Source organism: Musca vetustissima, unplaced genomic scaffold (assembly GCF_032173495.1).
Source record: "Musca vetustissima isolate MV318-11 ecotype Yass unplaced genomic scaffold, APGP_CSIRO_Mvet_v1 utg11625, whole genome shotgun sequence".
NCBI lineage: Eukaryota > Metazoa > Arthropoda > Insecta > Diptera > Muscidae > Musca > Musca vetustissima.
In genome coordinates, this window is record NW_026885638.1 from 515329 (window position 1) to 537647 (window position 22319).

Below are 22319 nucleotides of genomic sequence, written 5' to 3' on the forward strand. Positions count from 1 at the left end.
GATAGAAATGTAAATTTGATAGACGTTCATTCATGTTTTTCATTTTTATTTTGAGGATTCGAAAATATTTCATTTTCAAAATAAATATAATTTTTTGTTTGTTTACATTTTTCTGTCAAATGACGTTGACACTAGTATAACTTACAAAAACAAATTTCCATGTGGTTGTTGTATCGTATGTTGTACAACAACACTTGCTTTTATTATTATACCGTGCAACATCTTGAAAACAAATTATTAAAAAATAAAACGAAAAGCATAAAAAATCAAATTTATGCCCAGTAAATGAAAAACGAAAGAGAATTGAGCCTACATGAGGGTCATACCTAAATTCAGTGCATTGCGTACTAAAATATTCACCTGTTCACCTTTATAGGGTTTGTTGAACGTCCGTATTACCCAAATAATCAAGGACCTTATTTACTTGTGTATCGATTGAAAACGGCGGAAATTGATGAACACATTTTCTTAATTAACCGAAAAATGTTTACATGTATAGAAAAACACATTTTTCAATGACTGGTATAAAATTTTTAAAAAGCAAAAAATCCAAAATACGCATTGTCAATGTTGAAAATGTTAAACTTTTTATTTTTATACGCAATGTATTTAATTTTTGAGGTGAATAAAATCGTACGCATACACTTGAATTTAGGTACGGCCCTGAACTTCACAAGCAGCATTTTATCCTGCGTTTACAAGCGACAAGACAGTCGAAGACAATTGAGTTCATACATTAATTGTCGAAACTGGAGACACTATCCATTTTAAATATACGCATGTCAAGAACCATTGTAAACATGGATAATTATGAAACATTTTCAAATGTAGAAGCTACAAATAGTACGTTTATATTATACCGGATTTATAAAATCCAGTAGATCCATGGTACAATAATACAATATAATAATAATACAAGTGCAACTATGCACTTCTCCTGCCAAAAATAAATATACGCAACAAGTGTTTGTGTTTATTTGACATTTTTCCAACACAAAACAAAAAACGCCAAAATGAAGGAAAGGTTATGATTTCTTTCCAAAATTCAGTAGGGAATACCATAAAATCTTTGTTTCATCCATAACAAAGTAATTACTTCCAGACGAACGTGTTAAAAACATCATTTTCATTTCAATTAAACTTGAATATATTTCAATTTATTTTGAATTTATTTGACATAGTATTCAAAACAATACGCACACATACACAAAATATGTATTTTGATTTGATTGAACAAGCCACCTTGAGAAAAAAAATTTAATCAGTTGGTAGCTGTGCCCTACCTTGTAATTAATATAGGGTAAACGCACCTAATTCCGGCATGTACCAATAGTCGGCATCTGTTTTATATAACTTCAAATAACTAAAAAATCCTATAACAAAATATGAAAAATAGCTTTAATAATTTTTAATGACACTGCTATCTATCTTTGTGTAAAATTTAATCGAGCTAAGTTCATTTATTCAGTCAAAAATTGGCATTTGGTCAATGAGGTTTGTCAACACTAGCGTTAATTCATTAATTAAAAAAAAAAAATAGTGGGCATGACGATTTCAAAAGACTTGTAACTATATTAAAATTATATTTTTTCACAAGGATCTTCTTTATAATTGCAAAGAACATAGAGGAGAATATTTTAGAATTTAAAATCAGTAAAAAATATTTCTAATAACGATATTTTTATCGATGCCGACCTTAGGAACAACAAATTTTAAGGTTTTCCTATAGTCGGCATATGGGCACCTTGTCGATCATATTGGTGGCTCAAAATGTTAAATAAGTCCTCTAAATAACGATTGTCTTGTCTGTTTTATATAATAGAAAACACGATTGTAATCTCAAATTCTTTTAACCTCTGAAATGTCTTATTTGGCCATGCCGAGAATTGGATAACAGGTTCCCAATGTCGGTACCATGTTTTATAATTGTAATATTTTAATAAATAATATTATTTTATATAACTTTTTCAATACAACACTGATGGAAACGTCCCATAGTAATAATTTATTATTGCTAGTCCCAATTTATATTAGGCGAGTTTACTTGCGGCAAGTCTTTGACTGTAGGAGAGAGGGGCAAGGGGAATAGAAATGGAAAAAAATTGCTCGTACCGACAATTTTCTGGCAATTCGATTTGTGTATTTCGTATTTGTTGACATTTTATATTTATTTAAATGTGAAAAAAACTATTGTCATCAAATGAAATATTTTCGAATCCGAATTGCCTTGTATAGACGCATGGAGCAAGTTCAAAAGGGAACGATAATAATTGCCGCAAGTAAACTCGCCTAATATAAATCAGGACCAAATAGCAGAAAAATCAATTAAATATATATGGTCTGCTCCCGTACTGTTTAAGTAAAATGTGACATGCCGACTATTGGAACATAACATGCCGACAATTGGAAAAATGTGCCGACTATTGGCACAAAGGCACTATTTTACATAATTATTAATTTAATTTACTTTAATACAAGTTAATTAAACAAATTTGTATTCCATCGGGGAGTAAACAAAATTTCTAAACAGATGAACCTAAATACAATATCGTGTAAAAGATGCACTTGGAATGGTGAAACGTTTACAAAGCGAAAATTCTTAAAGTGCCGACTATTGGTGCACTTACCCTACCATGAGTAGAGATCTAAATTGTCAATTCCATTACATATATGTCAACAAATCCTCATAATTGTATGATGTACTCAGTTTCACCAGTGTCAAATAACTCCTTACACATATATTGCTTTTTTATTACGGCACACAATGTATGAAACTAACGGTACTTTCTATGTTTTTGTGCTGTCCACTCCTTTTACTTTATATTGGGAATCATTTGATGACAGCATTTGTAAGCGTACGCAATATACCTTGAAAAAGAAAATTTGAAAAATGCCAGGCAAAAGTTCTCCTAAGATGTAATCCAATTGATATATTACATCCGCCAGTTGGGGAAAAGTGTAATGGAATTGTCCGAAATGCAGCGTTCGAAAATAAACATTATGGTACCGTTCCATAGTGTTCTGTACCGTACCAAGGTGGATAGGTACACTAAAATAACGTACTGTACCGGTACACAAACACTAAAAATATTTTTAGCGTTACTGTTCCGGAGCACAACGAAAATCTTAGCGTACCAACTGCGGTACACTAAAAAATCGTAGTGTACCGACAGCGGTACACTAAAAATCGTAGTGTACCGGCAGTGGTACACTAAAAACACGTAGTGTACCGACTGCGGTACATTAAAAATCGTTGTGTTCCACTGGTCGGTACACTAAAATTTTTAGTGTACCACTGGTCGGAACACTACAAATGTTAGTGTTCCACTGGTCGGAACACTAAAAATGTTAGTGTTCCACTGTTCGGAACACTAAAAATCGTAGTGTTCCACTGGTCGGAACAATACAAATCGTAGCGTTCCACTTACTTGAACTGTACTGGTAGTGTACCATACATGTCTGTTTTGTTTGTTTTTTGAGGTAAAATGAGATCAAATAATAACAAGTGAAAAAGCGTTAAGTTCGGCCGGGCCGAACTTTTGAAACCCTCCACCATATATACTGATATACTGACATGTACTAGAAATGAAAATATAGGGAAGATACCAAAAATGGACCTATACAGACTAATGAGGGTGTATACACTTTAACACGGTGAAAATGTGCCTTATCGAAATATTGGTTCTAGACCCCATGTTTCTTTGGACCAAATCCGTTTAAGAAAATTTAGATTTCATCCGAACTTTGCCCATCTTATTATTTCTTCCAAACTTAGTTCAAATTCTGGAACTTCCAATCAGGGGCTAGGTCTAAATGCAGCTATAGTTCATTATCGAACCTTACGTTCTAATTGTTTATCTCTCTATCCTCCGCAGGTGAAATGATTACAAAAGAGTCTTAGATCCAAACTCAAAACGCGGAACAAATAACTATCTTATTATAAAAAGGGGGTTATATGGGGACTACCCCAAAAAGGGGGCGAATATTAATAATTTTTGGTAGAGAGATTTGTTACCATATACGACTACAAATTACCAAATTGCAGCAAATTCGGTTGAAAAATGCGCTCACGAACCCCCAAATACCGAAAATTGGGGGTACCCTTATATGGGGGCTATCCGAAAAAATGGACCTATATTCATAATTTTTTGTGGAGAGATTTGGAACCTATTAAGAACCCAATGTACCAAATTTCAGCGTAGTCGGTTGAAAAACGCGCTCAAGAACCCCAAAATACCGAAAATTGGGGGGTACCCTTATATGGGGGATATCCGAAAAAAAATGACCTATATTTATAATTTTATGTGGACAGATTTGGTACCCATTAAAAACTCGAAATACTAAATTACAGCCAATTCGGTAGAAAAATACGATCAAAACCCCCAAAATACTGTAAATTAGGAGGTACCGTTATATGGGGGCTACCAGAAAAAGTGGACCTATATTTATAATTTTTTGTGGGGACATTTAGTACCCAATAAGAACCCACTGTACCAAATTTCAGCGTATTCGGTTGAAAAACGCGCCCAAAAACCTCAAAATACCGAAAATTGGGGGGTACTGTTATAAGGGAGCTATGTCTAAACGTGGACCGATATATCCCATCTTCGAACTCGACCTGCCTGCAGACAAAAGACAACCCTATGCAAAATTTCAGCATCCTATCTCAATTCCTTCAGAAGATAGGGTGATTACAACAGACGGACGGACATGGCTAGATCGTCTTAGAATTTTACCCTGATCAAGAATATATATACTTTATAGAGTCGGAAATGAATATTTCGATGAGTTACAAACGGAATGACAAAATTAATATACCCTCCATACTATAGTGGAGGGTATAAAAAAATAAAAATTAATATAACTTTATTTGCAATTACAAAATGTAGGTATTTTGGCCAGTTTTTGTGACAAAATTATACAGCTTTGGATAACATTTTCATTAATTTACAGAACGAACACGATTTTTCCCATAAAATTAGGAGATCTTCTTGTAAAATGTTAGTATGAAAATGTTTTTCAAAAAAAAATTATACCTGCATCTATGATTCATACTTTTAGGAAATTTTATCAAAAATATTCAAAATTTGGTGATTGACACACAATCAACATAATTATTACCTGCTTATTCATGAAAAGAAGTGTACAAGTTACGCGGATATGAAAAAAATAGTTTTATGATTTCGATTTTTTTATATTCCGATCAGCGCAATCGATTATAACCCAAAATGCAATTCAATGGAATTTTCAGTTATGAGTTGGCCGTCACTAGACGCCCTTTTTAAGTTACAAAATATTTATTATGTTGAACTGTTTATGTTAATATAATATTACTATTTTTTAAAAAATATAAACAAAAAAAAAATTAAAAAAAAATATTGCATTTATTAAATATATTGAAAAGCAATAAAAATATAAATTTTATTCATACAAAAATAAAAGATAAATACATCATTTTGTTTTCCGACAAATGGAACACTATAATTTTAAGTGTTCCGCCAAATGGAACACTACGATCTTTAGTGTTCCGACCGCGGTACGCTACAATTTTTTAGTGTTCCGACCGCGGTACACTACGATTTTTTAGTGTTCCGACCGCGGTACACTACGATTTTTAGTGCTCCGACCGCGGTACACTACGAATTTCGTTGTGCTCCGGAACAGTAACACTAAAATATTTTTTAATGTTTGTGTACCGGAACACTAACGCTAAAATTTTTTTAATGTTTGTGTTCCTGGTACGGTACACTTCGATAGTGTACCGTTTTTTTGCGAACACTGCCGAAATGTCTTCAGTTACACGAAATACAATTTACAATCTTTTAAATCCAGGAAAGATTGGAGTTAAAGTGAGGAGGTGTTCCGAAGACCAAAACTAATACGTGTACCGAGCTCATAATTATTAGATAAATTATACAAAAGCCTTACATTTCCCCAGGGACGTTTGCGAGGGACTTCGAAGAAAAGTGTGATGTTAAATATTGCCACGAAACAATTCGGCAGTCCTTACTATCTGCAGCAAATATGGACAAGAAGTTTTCATTCGCCAATATGAGTATTTTACACTAGACGTTATATTTTGCGATGTAATCGAAATGGTGTTATGTACAATATATTATAGCGATAAGTCAACTCATGGTACAATTATTCAAGGTATGCCATAGCAACTTATATATATTTTTTTATATTGTGTGGTCTGTTCCAGTACTTGTTTAATAGTAAAGCTAGTAAAAGGGGAACATTTCAGAATCGGTCTCAGAGTGCAATAAAACAATGAAAGGTATGGTAACGCAAATCTAGTAAATATGCCAAAATTAGATAGCAATACTTTAATATCAACATAACAGCCAATCAGAAGTTGGCATTCCTGTTTACCATTCCCAATGGGAAAATGTAATCGATGGTAAACGAAAGGGTAATGCACAGCCACTATGATTTATTGATTACAGTATGCATTATCCGTAACAGGCTGCATGTCCTACGAAAATAATATATTCCTCTATACTATTCAAATAATGCATAATGTAATCGATGAGTTATAATTTATTCTTTTATAGGTCCTTAGTAATATGTTAAAGAATATATTCTTCCGATTTCATTAAGTAATTTATTGCTTTTAAATAAATATATTTGTTTTATTATTATATTTTATAATTACAAATATAACTATGTAAAATTAAACGTATTCACATGATATTTTTGGACACATGCAATACAAATATTTCCATTGTTATCTGAAAAAATTGTTGCAATAATAAAAATAAATAAATGAGAATATTTTATTATGATTTTATTACTTACACTTTTTGAAGATCAGTTTCATTTTTTATTATTACAATTATGTTATTTAATAAATTCATAATTTTTATTGTTTCCTTTGTTCACTTCATTTGCGAAACAGTTTTTTATTCTTTTTGCTAATACTTTCCACCGACTTCAACAAGATTACGTCTTTATTGATGCACGACACAGACAAAACTGACAAATTTATACTCCGACATGAGAGCGCCGACAGATAACGGGACTTCAAAACTAAAAATCAAGAAAAAATGAAATATTTCATTACCTTGTCGTATCCTTTGGGAAACGAGTAGGTAATTAGTATGCATTTTTTTGTCAGTTGAAATTACCATCTCGTTACCATTGGGATATATAACGTATATAGAATAATGTCTTTAAATATTTAACTTTTTGTTCAATTATATTCTTTTCTCGATTCTTACGGATACATTATATAATGTGATGATTATAATATATTACTAAATCGATTCTCAATGTAATACGTTCTCACTTTTCCCACTGGGATTTTTACTCGGACAAATTTTTCGAGTAAAAAATTTACAAAGAGAACGCCATTTTGTTTTGTGTTCTCTTAAATTTGGTTAAACATTCAGTACCCATAGTACCCCAGTACCCAAGTGAGATAAAACCATGCTTAATACATTCGATCACGATTATAGTAAACACTTGATATACTGAGCAACATTTTTTTCATATGTCACTTTTTTATTTTTAATCAATGCTTAAAAAGTAAATTTTTGATACTTTATATTCTAAGGGAATCTTAAGCCCGCCATTTCTTTTTCTCCACTATTTAGATTTTTCCTCATAATCTTTCCTTCGATAACCTATTTGCGGTTTACGAGTCATGTTTTTTATTTTGTAATCAAAATTCGAATGTATTCGATTTTTCGCGGAAAAGTTCTATCTTCCTAAGACATTTGGTCCATCTTGACAAATGCATGCAAAATAACCGAATTTTCTCTTTTACTTTGACGTATTTTTCGTCCATATTGTTGTTAATGCCAACTTTACTTTCGGGTACGTTGTAAGCAACAATATGTTTCTTTGCTTTTATTTCTTTCATCAAACCAAATATCAAACATTTTATTCTGAAGTTCCCTACAAAAAACTGAAATATCAGGAAAAACGCAAAAAATCGCAATTGGAACCCTATTGGAATCGATTTAGAAAGCTTTCATTTATATATATATATATATATATATCAGTTGTCAAAAGGTCAGAGAAATTCAAATATTTTAGTAAAATTCTATCTAAAATGGCTTATGTGTAAAAAATAAACACATTTCTTTTATTATAGTCAACTATGTAAACTTTGAATCGCTACACAATCGTATTAACCAATATTATGTATTACACACACACACACCACACCACCGCCAATACTCTCCATGTTTAATTTGTATGTTTATGCTTTGTATTTAGCGATTTTAAACGTTTTAAAATATCCCTTAATTTTTTAATTTTTTTTAATTTAATTTTAAAAGTGTGTAGTTTGGCTACGATTTGCACCGTTTTAAAGACACTTTTATCTTACAGAATCATAAATTTTGATATGTGATCATTGGTAAAAAGAAAGGTATGATATGTGGATCAATAAATATCTAAATCATATTCCCAACTCGATTTTGAAAAGAAACCCTGTCATTCCATTCACTATAGTCCACAACGTAGAGGTGGGCTATAATAGCTCTGTTTACTCGATATTTGGTAACAATAGTTGTGTCTGTTTACTCGATATTTGGTAACAATTGTTACTAAATGTTATCTGTTTACCCAGTAAAAGAGAGTCAAGTGAGAGAGCAAGTTTGACAGTTCAACAACAACAAACTTACTGGAGTTTACTGAAAGAATTTTATGCAGTAAGATTTAGCAAACTCTGCCATTATTGGATCAGCTGTTTTATGACCAAACAGAAAAATTATTCAAAACATTTTTTAAAGTTTTAGGCAAGTTCCAGAAAGAGGGCAATGTATTGATGCAGGAAGCTTAAATGTTCCCGGGGAATATATCAAATCCAATTTCTTTTGTTGTTCATTTTATTTTTAATATTAAATGCAATACAAATAATTGTGTACGTCATTTGTTTGTTGTTTAAAAGTCTTGGATACATTTCTGTGAGTCGATAGAAGGAGTCAACGACACTGCTATGTTTCGAAAATTACTATCCAAGAATCCGAAATCCATCGGGAGTATCAAAAAACAAGATGGAGCGTGGACGGGCTCTGGTTCTGAGACTCTCAATCTCGTAACAGATACCCATTTCCCAGCCTGCAAATATGTGGTTACCATCAACATGGCAAAATACCTTGGCACAATCCTGAATTGCCAATTAAGAGAGGGCATATGCATGCAAGAATTCCATTGGGAAGAGTTGGGGGGTAATACCATCGACTATACACTAGCTGTATAACATCGTGGTAAGGCCCATTTTTTCCTATGGTTCTCTTGTTTGGTGGCACTGCTTGCTCCACAAGTCGACATCTAGCAAACTAGACAAGGTACAAAGAGCCGCCTCGATTCTAATAACTGGATCGGCGAAGAACACCCCACAAGCAGCTCTGAACACAATGCTGAACATAAGGCCTCTGGGTCTCATAATTAAGTGTCAGACAGCGCATGACGATGTGGGTATCGTTATCCCTCGTAAAGACGACTGGAATCCATGGTATAATTATTACAACTGATTGCAATTTTTTCTCAAGGTGGCTTGTTCCATCAAATCATAATACATACTTTGTGTATGTGTGTGTATTGTTTTGAATACTATGTCAAATAAATTTAAAATATATTCAAATTTAATTGAAATTTGGGAAGAAACCATAGCCATTCATTAATTTTTCGCGTTATTAGTTATGTGTTGAAAAAATGTCAAATAAACACAACCACTTGTTGTGTATATTTATTTTATATTTGGCAGAAGAAGCCAACACCTACATAGTTCCTTTTTTGTTATTTAACTCAAGCTGCCCTACCTTGTATTATTGTATCATGCTGGAACCTTAGTAACCCTCCTATGGACGATGAAAGTACAGGGGCAACTGCCTACTGTGAAAGGCTAGGCCTTGAGCTTACCTACAAGCAGGATAGCAACTGTAGTGCGTTCCAAGCGGAAATCTATGCGATTTGGAAGGCAGCGGAATTGATAAAAAGTCTTTGTGGATAATCAGATCTGAGGTCGTCCTCGAGTGTAGAGCAGTTTTGGAAACACTTACAACTATCGGCCTAGTATCCAGGTGACATCATGGGTGACACTGTGACATCATGACATCAGACGAATTAGCTAGACGAGGATATCAGTATATATATCTAGCAATCGATGGCTCAATCAAGGCACCCATCTGTCACATTTTTCGGAACTTTGAGGCGTTCTTCGATGAACGAGCAAGTGAAATCTGGCACGACGCACTTATGTGCATTGTGTCAAGATCTATTTGGCCGACTCCGTCAACCAAGAGAACGAACTCACTGTTGAACCTGAAGAAATCTGAAATTAGAGTAATGACAGGAGTCGTTACTGGTCATCGCAATATCAGGGCCTTTACCAGTAAATGGGACCATGATGTTACTGATTAGTGCAGACTCTGTGTTGACGAAGAGGAGACGGTGAAAATTGAGTATCTCATGAGTCGCTGTACAGTCCTGGCCTACAGACGGCACAGACTAGTGGGTGCTCACTTTCCACACTGTTTCTTTTCAACTATGGAACCTGCTTTAATCTACAGCATCATTAGAAACCTAAAGTGTTTGGGAGAGTGCAACCTTAGCACGTAATATGTTTTCTGTCCAATTTCTATAGCCATCGAAACTATATCTGCTTCTTTTCAACTATGGAACCTGCTTTAATCTACAGCATCATTAGAAACCTAAAGTGTTTGGGAGAGTGCAACCTTAGCACGTAATATGTTTTCTGTCCAATTTCTATAGCCATCGAAACTATATCCTACCTACCTCCTTATACTTCCTTGTTAGCTTCTTATCTTTTCTATCCCTCCTACAGATCTCTCAATTTCTTTCATAGATGATAACAATGGACCGGACGGCCTCAGAGTGCTGCAGCCACATTAGTGATTGCACATCCCCAAACCTAAACTAAATATTGATTCATTCGCAAATCATAAATTTCTTCTTACCAATGCTGTACAATGCATTTTGGACAAATGGATTTTACAATATATTTTTCAAAACATCACATACACAACCACACGTTTTGTATATGAGTCTGGCAATATTAATAAGTTGCTATAGCTTACCTTGAATACCATTGAACTAACCAGTAAAAACAAATTTCTTCGTCGAGTTGTTTGTTTTTTTTTTTTGTACATTTTATTTACTTATTCATTAATAAACTGTATTATTTTTTAGAAATTAATAATATTAATTTTTACATAGTATAAAACAAACTAATTACGAGACAAATTTTAAATATTGAAACAAAAAAACTAAATTTTAAATATTTGCTATACATATATATGTATGTGGATTTATATTATTTATGCATATAATTAAGGATAAATATACATACGTACAAATTACAATAGAAACAAAATAAACATACGCAATCTGTGACTATGCCGTGGTTCCACAAATACAATGAGTACATTATGGATTACACAGAAAGAAATTGTATGCAGCAGCGAAGAACGAAATTCTTCTCCATGCTGCAACAAACAATTTCCTCTCTCTCTGTGTATATATAAGTATTTTTGGATATAATTGATTTCTGATCATTCTCATTTAGGCTAAATTACAAACAAATATTTACATGACAGTACATCGCATACAATAACAATTCAACATATTTATTGTATTATCTAAAACGTTCATAATTTATAATTATAATAATATTTTTTTTTCGCCTTCGTTTAAACATTAACAATGACTAAATTTGATTTGAGGTGATGCAATTCACTGTTATGTGTCAATAAAACACACACTACAACAAATTACAAATTGACTTATCTAATATTTTGTGAAAATTGTCTATTTTATATAGAGCAAATAAGTTCCTATTTCACAATATCGATCGAATGAAAAATGCAAATGCAGTTTTCCCATTCGACATTATGAAAAAATCGCTTAGATTTTGAAAATATTGTCAAAGAATTAAGTAATATTAAAACAGTTGTGTCAGACATGTGCCGACATAAACGCTGTGTCAATATGTCAACATGGGTCAAAGATTTTCTTTGATTTTAACATTTTCTCATCTACGTTTATAATGGAACTACATATTGGCTATTATTAGCAACAATCAATCGTTTAGATATTATTCGGGTTGTCAAGAAGAAGAAAAGTGATATATTTTGTAATATCGGACTCAAAAATGTGATTTGAATTTAATGAAAATCCAATTCGATTTAATAACCTGTTTCACTAAGGCAAACGAAAGTCTATTCGAGCGGATTGTAGTCACTCGAATTCGAATCAGATTGGGTTTCTGTAACAAAAAACTTATTATATCTTCTATCATTGTCAAATTGAACTTAAATTTTACAAATACAATAAAAACAAAATACACAAATACAATCAAATATTTGAGTATAAAAAATTTCAAATAAACCTAAACGACACCTTTAAAATACATATTAAAAAATATATATTATTAAAAGAATTGGATGGTGGTACAATTGATTCGAAAGCTAAGTGAAACCCAGGTTGTGAGAAATGGTTTTCATTTGCGTGTATTTCGATTGGTTCGACTACATTTTCGTCTAGAATAGGTTTAGAACAGGCCTGTCCACACTAATACATACAATTTTTGTGATTGCATTTCAAAGATGTGAAAAATTTTCAATTAAATTTTAAGGAAGAAAAGCATTTTGTATTTAATGTAAATATCGTTGCTGATAATATATCGACTTGTGTCGAACTAATTTTTGGCAATTAGCCATAGTTCCTTGTGTTGGAGCATTTGTTTGAATTGATATTATAGTAAATAATTCAACGTTTTTTCTTCATTCACAAAATCTTGAATTTATATAAAAAATTTAAATCCTATAAATGTATAGCTATTTTTATTATGACAATTTTCGTGAAACATGTCCGGTGTAAATGTAACTTTAGGCCATGTTTACATTGGATGCCATTATCATGGTAATTGTTCTACAATGTTTGGCATTCATGTTATGGTACTGTAGCGGTAATTTGTAATTTATAAAATGACTGCTATCGTAAAGCTAAGAACGGTTCTAGTCAAGGATATATAATAGCAGAACTCCATGTACATATTTATGTTAATTGCAATTTTTTTTTAGAAATATATAGGTTGAGATTTATTTTCAAATTTTGATTTTTAAAAAACCATCACAATTTTAAACTAAGCACCGGCTTAAATCTTTAGTAGTCGAATCACTATATATTGACAAGAAATCAATGATTGAATGTGATTAATATATTTTTTAATACAGGAAATGTCAAATGGTGTAAATGATGGTATTTTGTTGGCTTATTAAAACACTGTATATACTTTATACTTTAAGAAAGAAATGTAATATCTTTGATCAACATTATGTAAATTATAATGAAATTTCGGAGTTATGTCTAAGACAACAATCCATAATCTCTTCCGTGAGAGGACATTCATGTATTATCATTTTATTTGTTATTACAGAACTGTGAATTCAAAATAGATTTATTAAACGTTGCCAATATACGTTTTTACCATATTTCGAATGTATTTTTAAGTGATGAGGAATTTGTGAATTTTATATTCCACGTTAGCTTTGAAACTATTTAATTTTTATAAAAAATCTAAGGCATGTGATTTAAACTGAAGTAAAATCATCTCAAAATTGTTGTGTCGTATGTTATCACGATTATCTCTTTATTAAGATCTTATTGACATATATTTTAATACTATACATATCAAAATAGATCATCACAACGAAATTATCGCTCAGATATAAACAAAGCTTTGAAAATTCGTACAACAATTTTGAACAATTAATAAACGTTTACCGTTGTAACTAATGACATCTCCTCAATTTAGATCTCATGCCTGAATGACTGCTTTTACTCGTTCTAATCAATTAACAAATTGAAATTACCTCAACGCACCACTTCTATTTGCAGACAACATTTAATGTTTTGGATCCTTGTTATAATCTACATAGACACGTACCACTTCACCCGAATATTTACGCTGTGATGGCATAAAATAAAAGTCAGGTGTATCGGCACCACCATTCGACACTAAGCGTGGATCTTCACGTGATCGATCACGATATTGGGCGCCATTTCTATGGCCACTACGATCACGTCGATCTTGTGTATAATACCCCGAAGGTTGCATATTTGCTTGCTGTTGCATATGTTGTTGACGAGGCAGCGAATAGGCTCGATCGGCATACGAACTGCCACCACCGCGCGAATAGGACGCCGATGCGGTCTGATGATCATTGTTATGGCCGTGACCATTTCTTTCGCGATCGCTACGATGTGAGCGACCATTGCTGCGATATTCTTGGGTACTGTTGCCATTGCTGCCTGCATTGCCATTGTACATTTGTGATTTGTTGGTGGGCGAATGGGACATTTGTAATGTGGTCTGTTGACTGCTGGACGGACGATTACGGGAAGATTTGTCTTTATGCGATGTACCGTTGCCGTTCTTTTCTTCGGTTTCACCATATGGATCGAAGGCATAGTTTGTGTTCGATGAATATTCTTTCCATGCTGAATTTTGGATTAGATTTTCCTGCAAGTAAATCAATTGAATTATTGTGTAACGTTCGAATATCAGTAAATTATTCTCTAGAAATCCTCAACCAGTCAGCATTTTCATACAAAATTTGTTCTTAATTACGAAAAAGGAAACAATAACAATTTCTCAGATCATTCATTGGCAATGTTCGATTAGGGCAGATATATTTGTACATCGGATATCAACACTGTTGTTTTTATTTATTTTTGCATTCATATGATTAGGAAATCACAGGTTTCAGTCATTTATTGAATTTATGCTATTTTGTCACATACATATGTTGAACAAATAAAAGTGCATGTGAAATGACGATGAACACTGAAAATGTCATAGATTAGTAGATGGAAATGATGAAAGCAAACAGATATTAAATAAGTAAGGTTAGGAGTTGCACACGTATTTTAAATAGGCTTCAAACACACTTATTGAATAATAAAGGACCATTCCTGTTAAATAACAAATCGGACATAAAAATTATAAAATCAGCTTGCGTTGGATGATAACAATCATAATAAATAATTAAAATATAAAAAGTCATATAGATTAGCACTTTATGAGTATTTGTTTGACAAATATGTAATATAATTGACAATTATAACCCGCTGTGTTAACAAAGTCCGGTTCTAGGGAAACGTACTATAATGCATTTTATGAAATATTTTTTTAATATTGCAATGTTTTAATATTACAAGTTTGGCAAAAAATAAACTTGTATTATATTAGGTTCGTTCGTTTACACAATAAATTTTAAAAATTTAACAAAATGTTGTTCGTCTACCCAAAAGTCCAGTAAAAGAGAGTGAATTAAGAGAGCAGATTTTAGTATATGCAAATACTTACGAGGAAAATTTTACATGTAAGATTTTTCATGTATCATCAGCTGTCAGTTTAATCAGCTGTTTTGTTTTGTTATGTTTTGTAAACAAACAACAAAATTGTTCTCACACAAATTGATTGTTTTGTGATTTTTTTATTAATTTTGTATCATTAAAATTGCATGAAGAAAACGCAAGCATTTTTATTTGCGACAAATTTTGTTGTTTTAATCAGCTGTGTCGATACAAACTTTTTACTGGATGTTGTTTGTTTACTTTTTGCAATTTTCTCTCTTGAGAACGAGAATGTCGTATTTACTCTCTGCAAATTCTTACTGTTAAATGTAAATGTTACTGGAAAAGTAAACGAACGAACCTGTTCGTTCAAGTATGACTTTCAGTAAATATTTTTAGGTACATTACTTCTAATTTGAATCATCCCGCAATTGTTTTACTAAGTACTATTGTAAGATTACATTTCGACAGGACTTACAAAATCCTGATGTAGTTTATCCCGACTTTTGTATTTACGGGCAGCACTGAAATCTTGAACGAATCGGGACCACTAAAATTTGAAAGCTTAACATTTTAGAACAATTACTAGCTAAATTAGTTAGCTAAATAGTTTATCCCGACTTTTGTATTTACGGGCAGCACTGAAATCTTGAACCAATCGGGACCACTAAAATTTGAAAGCTTAACATTTTAGAACAATTACTAGCTAAGGTTTTTGTTCAAACCTGAGGTTTTTGTTCAAACCTGAGGTTTTTGTTCAAACCTAAGGTTTTAGTTCAAATTACTAGCTAAGGTTTTTGTTCAAACCAGGTTTAAGTTTTTCAACATGGGGTGGATTTTCAAATAATACATACTGCTTATAACTTGAACTACTCGAAATATTGCTTTTCACTCTTCAGCAATATTGTTTTGAGATAAAATCAAGAAACAACAACATTATACTCAAAATGGCACAACTGTAAAAAATCGAACATTTTTTGAAAATCAATATTTCAAGTAGTAGTTCAACCTCAAATCGAAAAAAAAAACCCTTAAAACCAGGTTTAAACAAAACCCTTAGCTAGGCGTTTCTTCTACCATCGTGAGACTTTCAGATTTTATCGGTCGCGATTGGTTCAAGGTTTTCAAGTTGAAAATGTTACAATAACATTTTTCAACAATTTCATACAAAAGAAATATAAAATATAGAGTTGTCAGTTGATTGTGGATCCGTATCATATCAAGGTAGCCCCAACAATTCCATTTTAAACCTTTTGATATCATAAGTTTATCCCGACTTTTATATTTACGTGTATGTTTTATTTTTTTTCTTTGGACATTTCAAAATATTATTTTCTATTTGTTAGTAAAAGATACAGGATGCAGTTAAAACAATTAGAATTTAGTAACCAAATAAAGTAGAATAGTAAAGATACAAAAAAAAAAAAACACAAAAAAAAAACAAAATAGCATAAAACAAATGCTGACTGCTTCGGAAATAAAAGAGAGAAAAAAAACACAAAAAACAAAACATTTTTTATAAGGACAGACTTATGAGTAGGTGATCAATGATAGGTGGATACAAAAGGGAGTGTTTACAATAAACATAAATTAATAACGTAAAATATATTAAAGAGAGACACCAAACGACGACATCAAGATCTATTAATAAGGACACCCAGCAAGCGAAAGTCAGCTGTTTTTCTCAAGTCTAATTCAAAAAAATTTTACTTTGTTTACGTTTTCACAACGGAGGTCAATTCAGAATAATGGATTTTGACAGCAATCGTGAGAGGCAGCTTATATCCGGCTGGTCTCCCTGGATGACTTTTTTAATAGGCCTTGGACGCCACCCCAATCTGAGAACAGGGACAGTGTTTAGCAAGATATATTATAAGGTCACCCAGGTAGCGAAAATCAGCTGTTTTTTCTCAAGTCTAATGTCAAAAATCCGGACTTTTACGTTTTAATAATGGAAGTTCTCCCTGGATGATCTTATTAATAGACTTTGGTGTTTAGTGTCTAACATGGCCTATTGATAAGGTCATACACGAAGACAAGCTGGATATCAGCTGCCTCTCAAATTTGCTGTTTTTTGAGAATTGACCTCAATTATGAAAATGCAAATAAAGTCCTAATTTTTGACATTAGACTTGATAAAAAAACAGCTGACTTTCGCTAGCTAGGTGACCTTATAATTGATCTTGGTGTCTAACTTTCAATTATAAATTAGATGGTTAGTATGTGGAGAGTGTTGGTGTTTGGTTTTTGTTTTTAAATAGGACAGAAGGATACATTAGAACAATTGAAATGATGTGCATTATAACAATAGTAGTCACATTGGAAACACAAAATACAGGGTTTACAAGGTAGGTAGATAGTTTGAGTATTTTAATTACCGATATTGAATAGTAGTAGGAAGTTGTATCTATCACACATACACACACACATATACACCCCAACGCACTGACATGTCGAGCATTTACTACGAAAGTTTACATATGTGAGATATGTGTGCTGGAGTATCGAAATAGAGGACTCATTGCATTTGGTAACAAATACAAATCAATGAAATACACATATATAGTCAAGATTGCGATTGGCAGTTAGTGATGTTCGCTTTATTTGTTTGTCTGTTTGTTTTTGATTTGGTTTTGATTTGTTCTCATTAATGTTGATTGCAGGACTTGTAGGAGGCTATGGTGATATCTAGAGAATATGATTGATGGCTGAATGGGTGATTGGAGGGAATTGTTGGAATTTATAGATCGCTAGAAGGCTGGTAGTAGCGTTGATGTTGCCTCTGTTGATATATCCGCCATTCATCGGGTATTACATAAATGAGCTGTGAAAACAGCATTTGAATTTGATTGTTTTTTTTTTATCATAACGAAAAAGGATTTACAAATAATCTTTATACAATAAATATAATTATATATAAATATTTAAATAAATGTATATAAAATATTGTTGTTTTTTTTACATATTAATATGCTACGCATGGAGATTAAAACATATTAAAAAAAAAACTTTGTTAGTAATTCATGACAGTACCTATCTATACTAATAAAAAAGTAAAGTGATTGAATCCGGAAATTTGGATGAGAGTCACTCTCAGTCCAAACTCGGAAATAAGATTACAACTGCATTATAGTTTGGAAAACTGGTACTAATGTGTACTAAATTTGGTTCAATTTGAATTTTAGGTGAACCAATAGCACTGGAATCCTAAAATTTAGAATTAGGGCCACTGTTGTTTTTGGAAATTTTATTTATATGTAGGAAAAATACTAAATTTGAAATAATTCCAAAATTTTTGGAAAAATTTGGAGTGTAGAATTGAGATATGTAAATAGTTTTGGAATTTTTTATATTATTGGATTTGGGTGAACCTATATTTGAAATTTGGATGTTTTTTGGAAAATAAGTATTACAAGAATACCGAATAATAAATGAAACCGAATTTAGTACAGAGCTAGATTTCTGTTGTCAGAATCGGTGTGCTGTGTTGAGATATGGAGGTAGTTTTGGAAATCATGGTCGGTTGGTTGGTTTTTAAATAATTTCCACATGGCTAACAATTATTAAAATTTATCTCCGATATTTACATTCCGAAAAAAAAATTTTAAATACTACCCAATGCATTCTACCTGTGAGGCATGGACAAAAATATCGGTATGTTTCACCAGTAAAGAAAGAAGAAAAGTCGAATCACATGAATTATAAACATGTAATTGGACGAAAAAATAACTATGGGAGCTATATATTATTCGGAAACGATTTATAGCCAACGTGACTCACGTTCTTCTAAACATAATTCAGTACGCTATGTAACATTTCATATTAATCAGACAAACATTGTGTCCTTGGAGCACCATTTAGGTGTAATCTGACGAAGATATATATGGGAAATTACAAAATTCTTTTAAAATTCCATTAAAAAAATTTTGAAAATTTTTTTTGCGAGCACATTTATGATTTTTGGTACATAGGTTAAGAAAAATATGCTGATTCGAAATCTGTTCGCGTTCACAAATTCGGATGCTGCGCACAAAAGTTATAGCGGTTTTAAATCTTGTATTTCAAATATATATTAAATGGATTCCTATTCGTTGTAATTCGCGAATTTCTTCACAAATGCTTAAACACCATTGTTTTCTTTGCATACTAGTCAAATCACACTGAAATACGGTTTAATAGTCGCGAAAAACAAATAGAAACATGAAGATATCGGAAAATAAAATAAATTAATTTTTGAATTAAAACTATTTTTTTTTTTGAATTTTCGATTTTTTTAGTATGGTTAAGAGGATACGGTTTTGCCTTAATCTTCTAAAATATACGACGCTTTCTTCTGCAAATTCTTTTAGATGATTGTTAAATATCGGCAGATTCATCTGATAAGAGTTTCGACGTCATTAATGGCTAAATATATTGCATTTACAATACATAAAAATGATCAATATTGAAAAGCTTGCAATTCGCGAATTAATTGAAATCAGTTGATGCGCATGCGATTTTCGTATAAACCGAATCAATGTCTTTCAATAATTATTAATTTTTCAATGTTTAATTTAGCGGTCAAAGTGTGCCACTCGATGCACTTTACTATGCAAAAACCCTAAAAATGGCTAAAAATCACGCAACGTGCATACGATTTTTATGCGCATCCGATTTTAGTAATCTCCTATGAAAATACGCAAAAGGACACCTATTTTAAAAGGATCGGTTAAGAACCGCGGATGTGCCTCCACAATCAATTTTGGATAAAATACGCATATTATTCGCGTATCGATGTATTTTTGACCTATTTCCACGCAGATTCGCGAATTTGACAATACAAGCATAAATGCATGTAAAATTAATTCGAAGAAAACCGCGATTATTTACGCGAATTTGTCAAAATAAGTTTTGGGCGGAATTGAACATGGATGGGCTCATTAGATCCGGCACGTAAAAAAACTAAAATCACGCGGGGTTCCACGGAATTTGAATGGACTTTCTTAATTTTAGACTAAAAAATATGTTTTTTATAAAAATTTACGCACTAAATTTTCGTCTTTGGAACCCAATTGCAAAGAAGCTACAGTGAGCACATTCATGAGATATACACTAAACGAAGCAGAATCACGAGTTCTACGATCCTATAATTAGTTTATTCTATTGTCTGGATGCGCATCCTAATTATAAGAAAAATTCAAAAAACACCGAAAATCCGGCTTCAAAATGTCAGCATCCATTTTGGGTGGATGCAGTGATTATATCGAAAAATCATACATTAGAACCATATTGTCCATGGGGTATTCTGCAACTTAGTCACTGATCACATGTGTGTGCGTTGTGTAGTTTAGCCACAAATCGGGAACGAACACAAAAAAACTCGTTGGCTTCAACACATTTTCACCCATTTTTTTACATTACCACCATCACAGCTTCCACGCAACTTATTATTTATTACCAATATTTCAAGATTTTGACAAGAACACTTCATTTTATAGAATTGAATTCAAATTATATGCAATATGTTCATATTTCGCGAGTTATAACCTTGCAAACCTCAGCTTCAAGGAATTTAAAAGATTTTTGTAATTTCCCATATGTTAGCTATATCCTAATCTAAAGAAATTATCATAAATTGTATAGGGACAAATAGAATGAGTTTTGCGAAATTTCATAGCAATTAAAAATATATGCGATCTGCAGTTTTTTACTAAAATATATGACAGAGATACGAACAGACAATCTTAAATCGACTCAGAAAGTACAGTGCGACTATGTTGCTTCCGTTTCTTGATTGTTATACTTATTTGCTTTTCAAATATGTTTTAAATCTCCACAATCTTTAAATACTTTTAAAGTCTTCACACTACTGATATATGTACATATGTATGCTTGTATTTACAAATGACCTAAACATATTACTTACCTTATTCGATTTATTCTTTCGCGATGTCTTGTATATGGTGCACGAGGCTTGAATCAATGCTATGAAAACCAAAGCAGCGATTAGACCCAATACAATATACAGACGTACTTCCGACAATTCGAAGAATGACAATTTAACATCGTCGGAATCGGAAATTGATTTATCTGCCAAAAAATAATACATATTTTGTTAATATTTTAATAAGACTATCCGAGTGTAGAAACTTACATTCCAAGGCTTTGAAATCCAAAAATTGTGGATCAACGGTCAGTGAACCAACTTTGCCTGAGGCGATTGTTTCTCTGAGGGCCATTTCAATAACTTCGCCATTCTTCATGGACTCTTCCAATGGAATATTGTTTGTTGTGACAGCATAACCCTTTTCGTAGTCATCCTTATCGAACATGGCTTGCAATTTAGCAATCATCGATGTAGCGCCATCCCTGAAAACATGAAAAATATTAGAAAATTGAACCGTTTGAATATTTTGTTTGTACTTACTTTTCAAAACCTAAAATATCTGTTTTATAATAGCCTGGTATGTTGTTCAAAACTCCATTGAATGAATCCGAAATTGTAGCAGCCAATGTTTTAAATTCGTCTGTACCAGGAGCCGGAGCTTCAAAGGATTCCGCAAGATTCATCAGCTTAACACCAACGGCGTATACTAAACGATTTGGTGCCGGTGTTGTTGGAGCGTTACTGACATCTAACAATTCTATTTGAAGATACAAATGCAAAAATTGCAACATTTCTGTAAAATATTATTTGGGAATTGAGTTGGCTTACCCTTTCCACAAGATTTGATGCAAACACGAATTGGCGACACGACTGGAATATTTTCATGTTTCCTTATTTTTTTGTTGACAGCATTGAATGCCCCACCCAAAACGGGGAAGAACAGATAGAGACAATGATCATCGGTAAATGATAGATCCTGCAAATAAAAAATATTTGTATAAGGAACAATGGATTTAATTTCATTATCGATGTCTTGATTTGTGCGGAAATAAATTATTCAGGGTGTAAAACACTAATACACCAGATTGTACGATAGCGGCGTGGACTAAACATGTAT

The 22319-nt window shown here is 32.3% G+C and overlaps 1 protein-coding gene across 2 annotated transcripts in view; it reads right to left on the reverse strand.

Annotated features, from left to right (window-relative positions):
* Positions 1-13850: 13850 nt before the first annotated feature.
* LOC133332863 (uncharacterized) overlaps positions 13851-22319 on the reverse strand; it is a 48678-nt gene continuing 40209 nt past the window's right edge. The window contains exons 8-12 of one of the 2 annotated variants that reach the window (XM_061541233.1): positions 22031-22178; positions 21743-21959; positions 21470-21684; positions 21242-21405; positions 13851-14500 (exon numbers count right to left, since the gene is read on the reverse strand). In XM_061541233.1, the coding sequence (XP_061397217.1) occupies positions 13883-14500; positions 21242-21405; positions 21470-21684; positions 21743-21959; positions 22031-22178 (1362 nt within the window). In that variant the 3' untranslated portion in view covers positions 13851-13882. Of the gene's footprint in view, positions 14501-17980; positions 18161-21241; positions 21406-21469; positions 21685-21742; positions 21960-22030; positions 22179-22319 lie in introns of those variants that run through there. The other variant, XM_061541234.1, reaches the window with a different exon arrangement.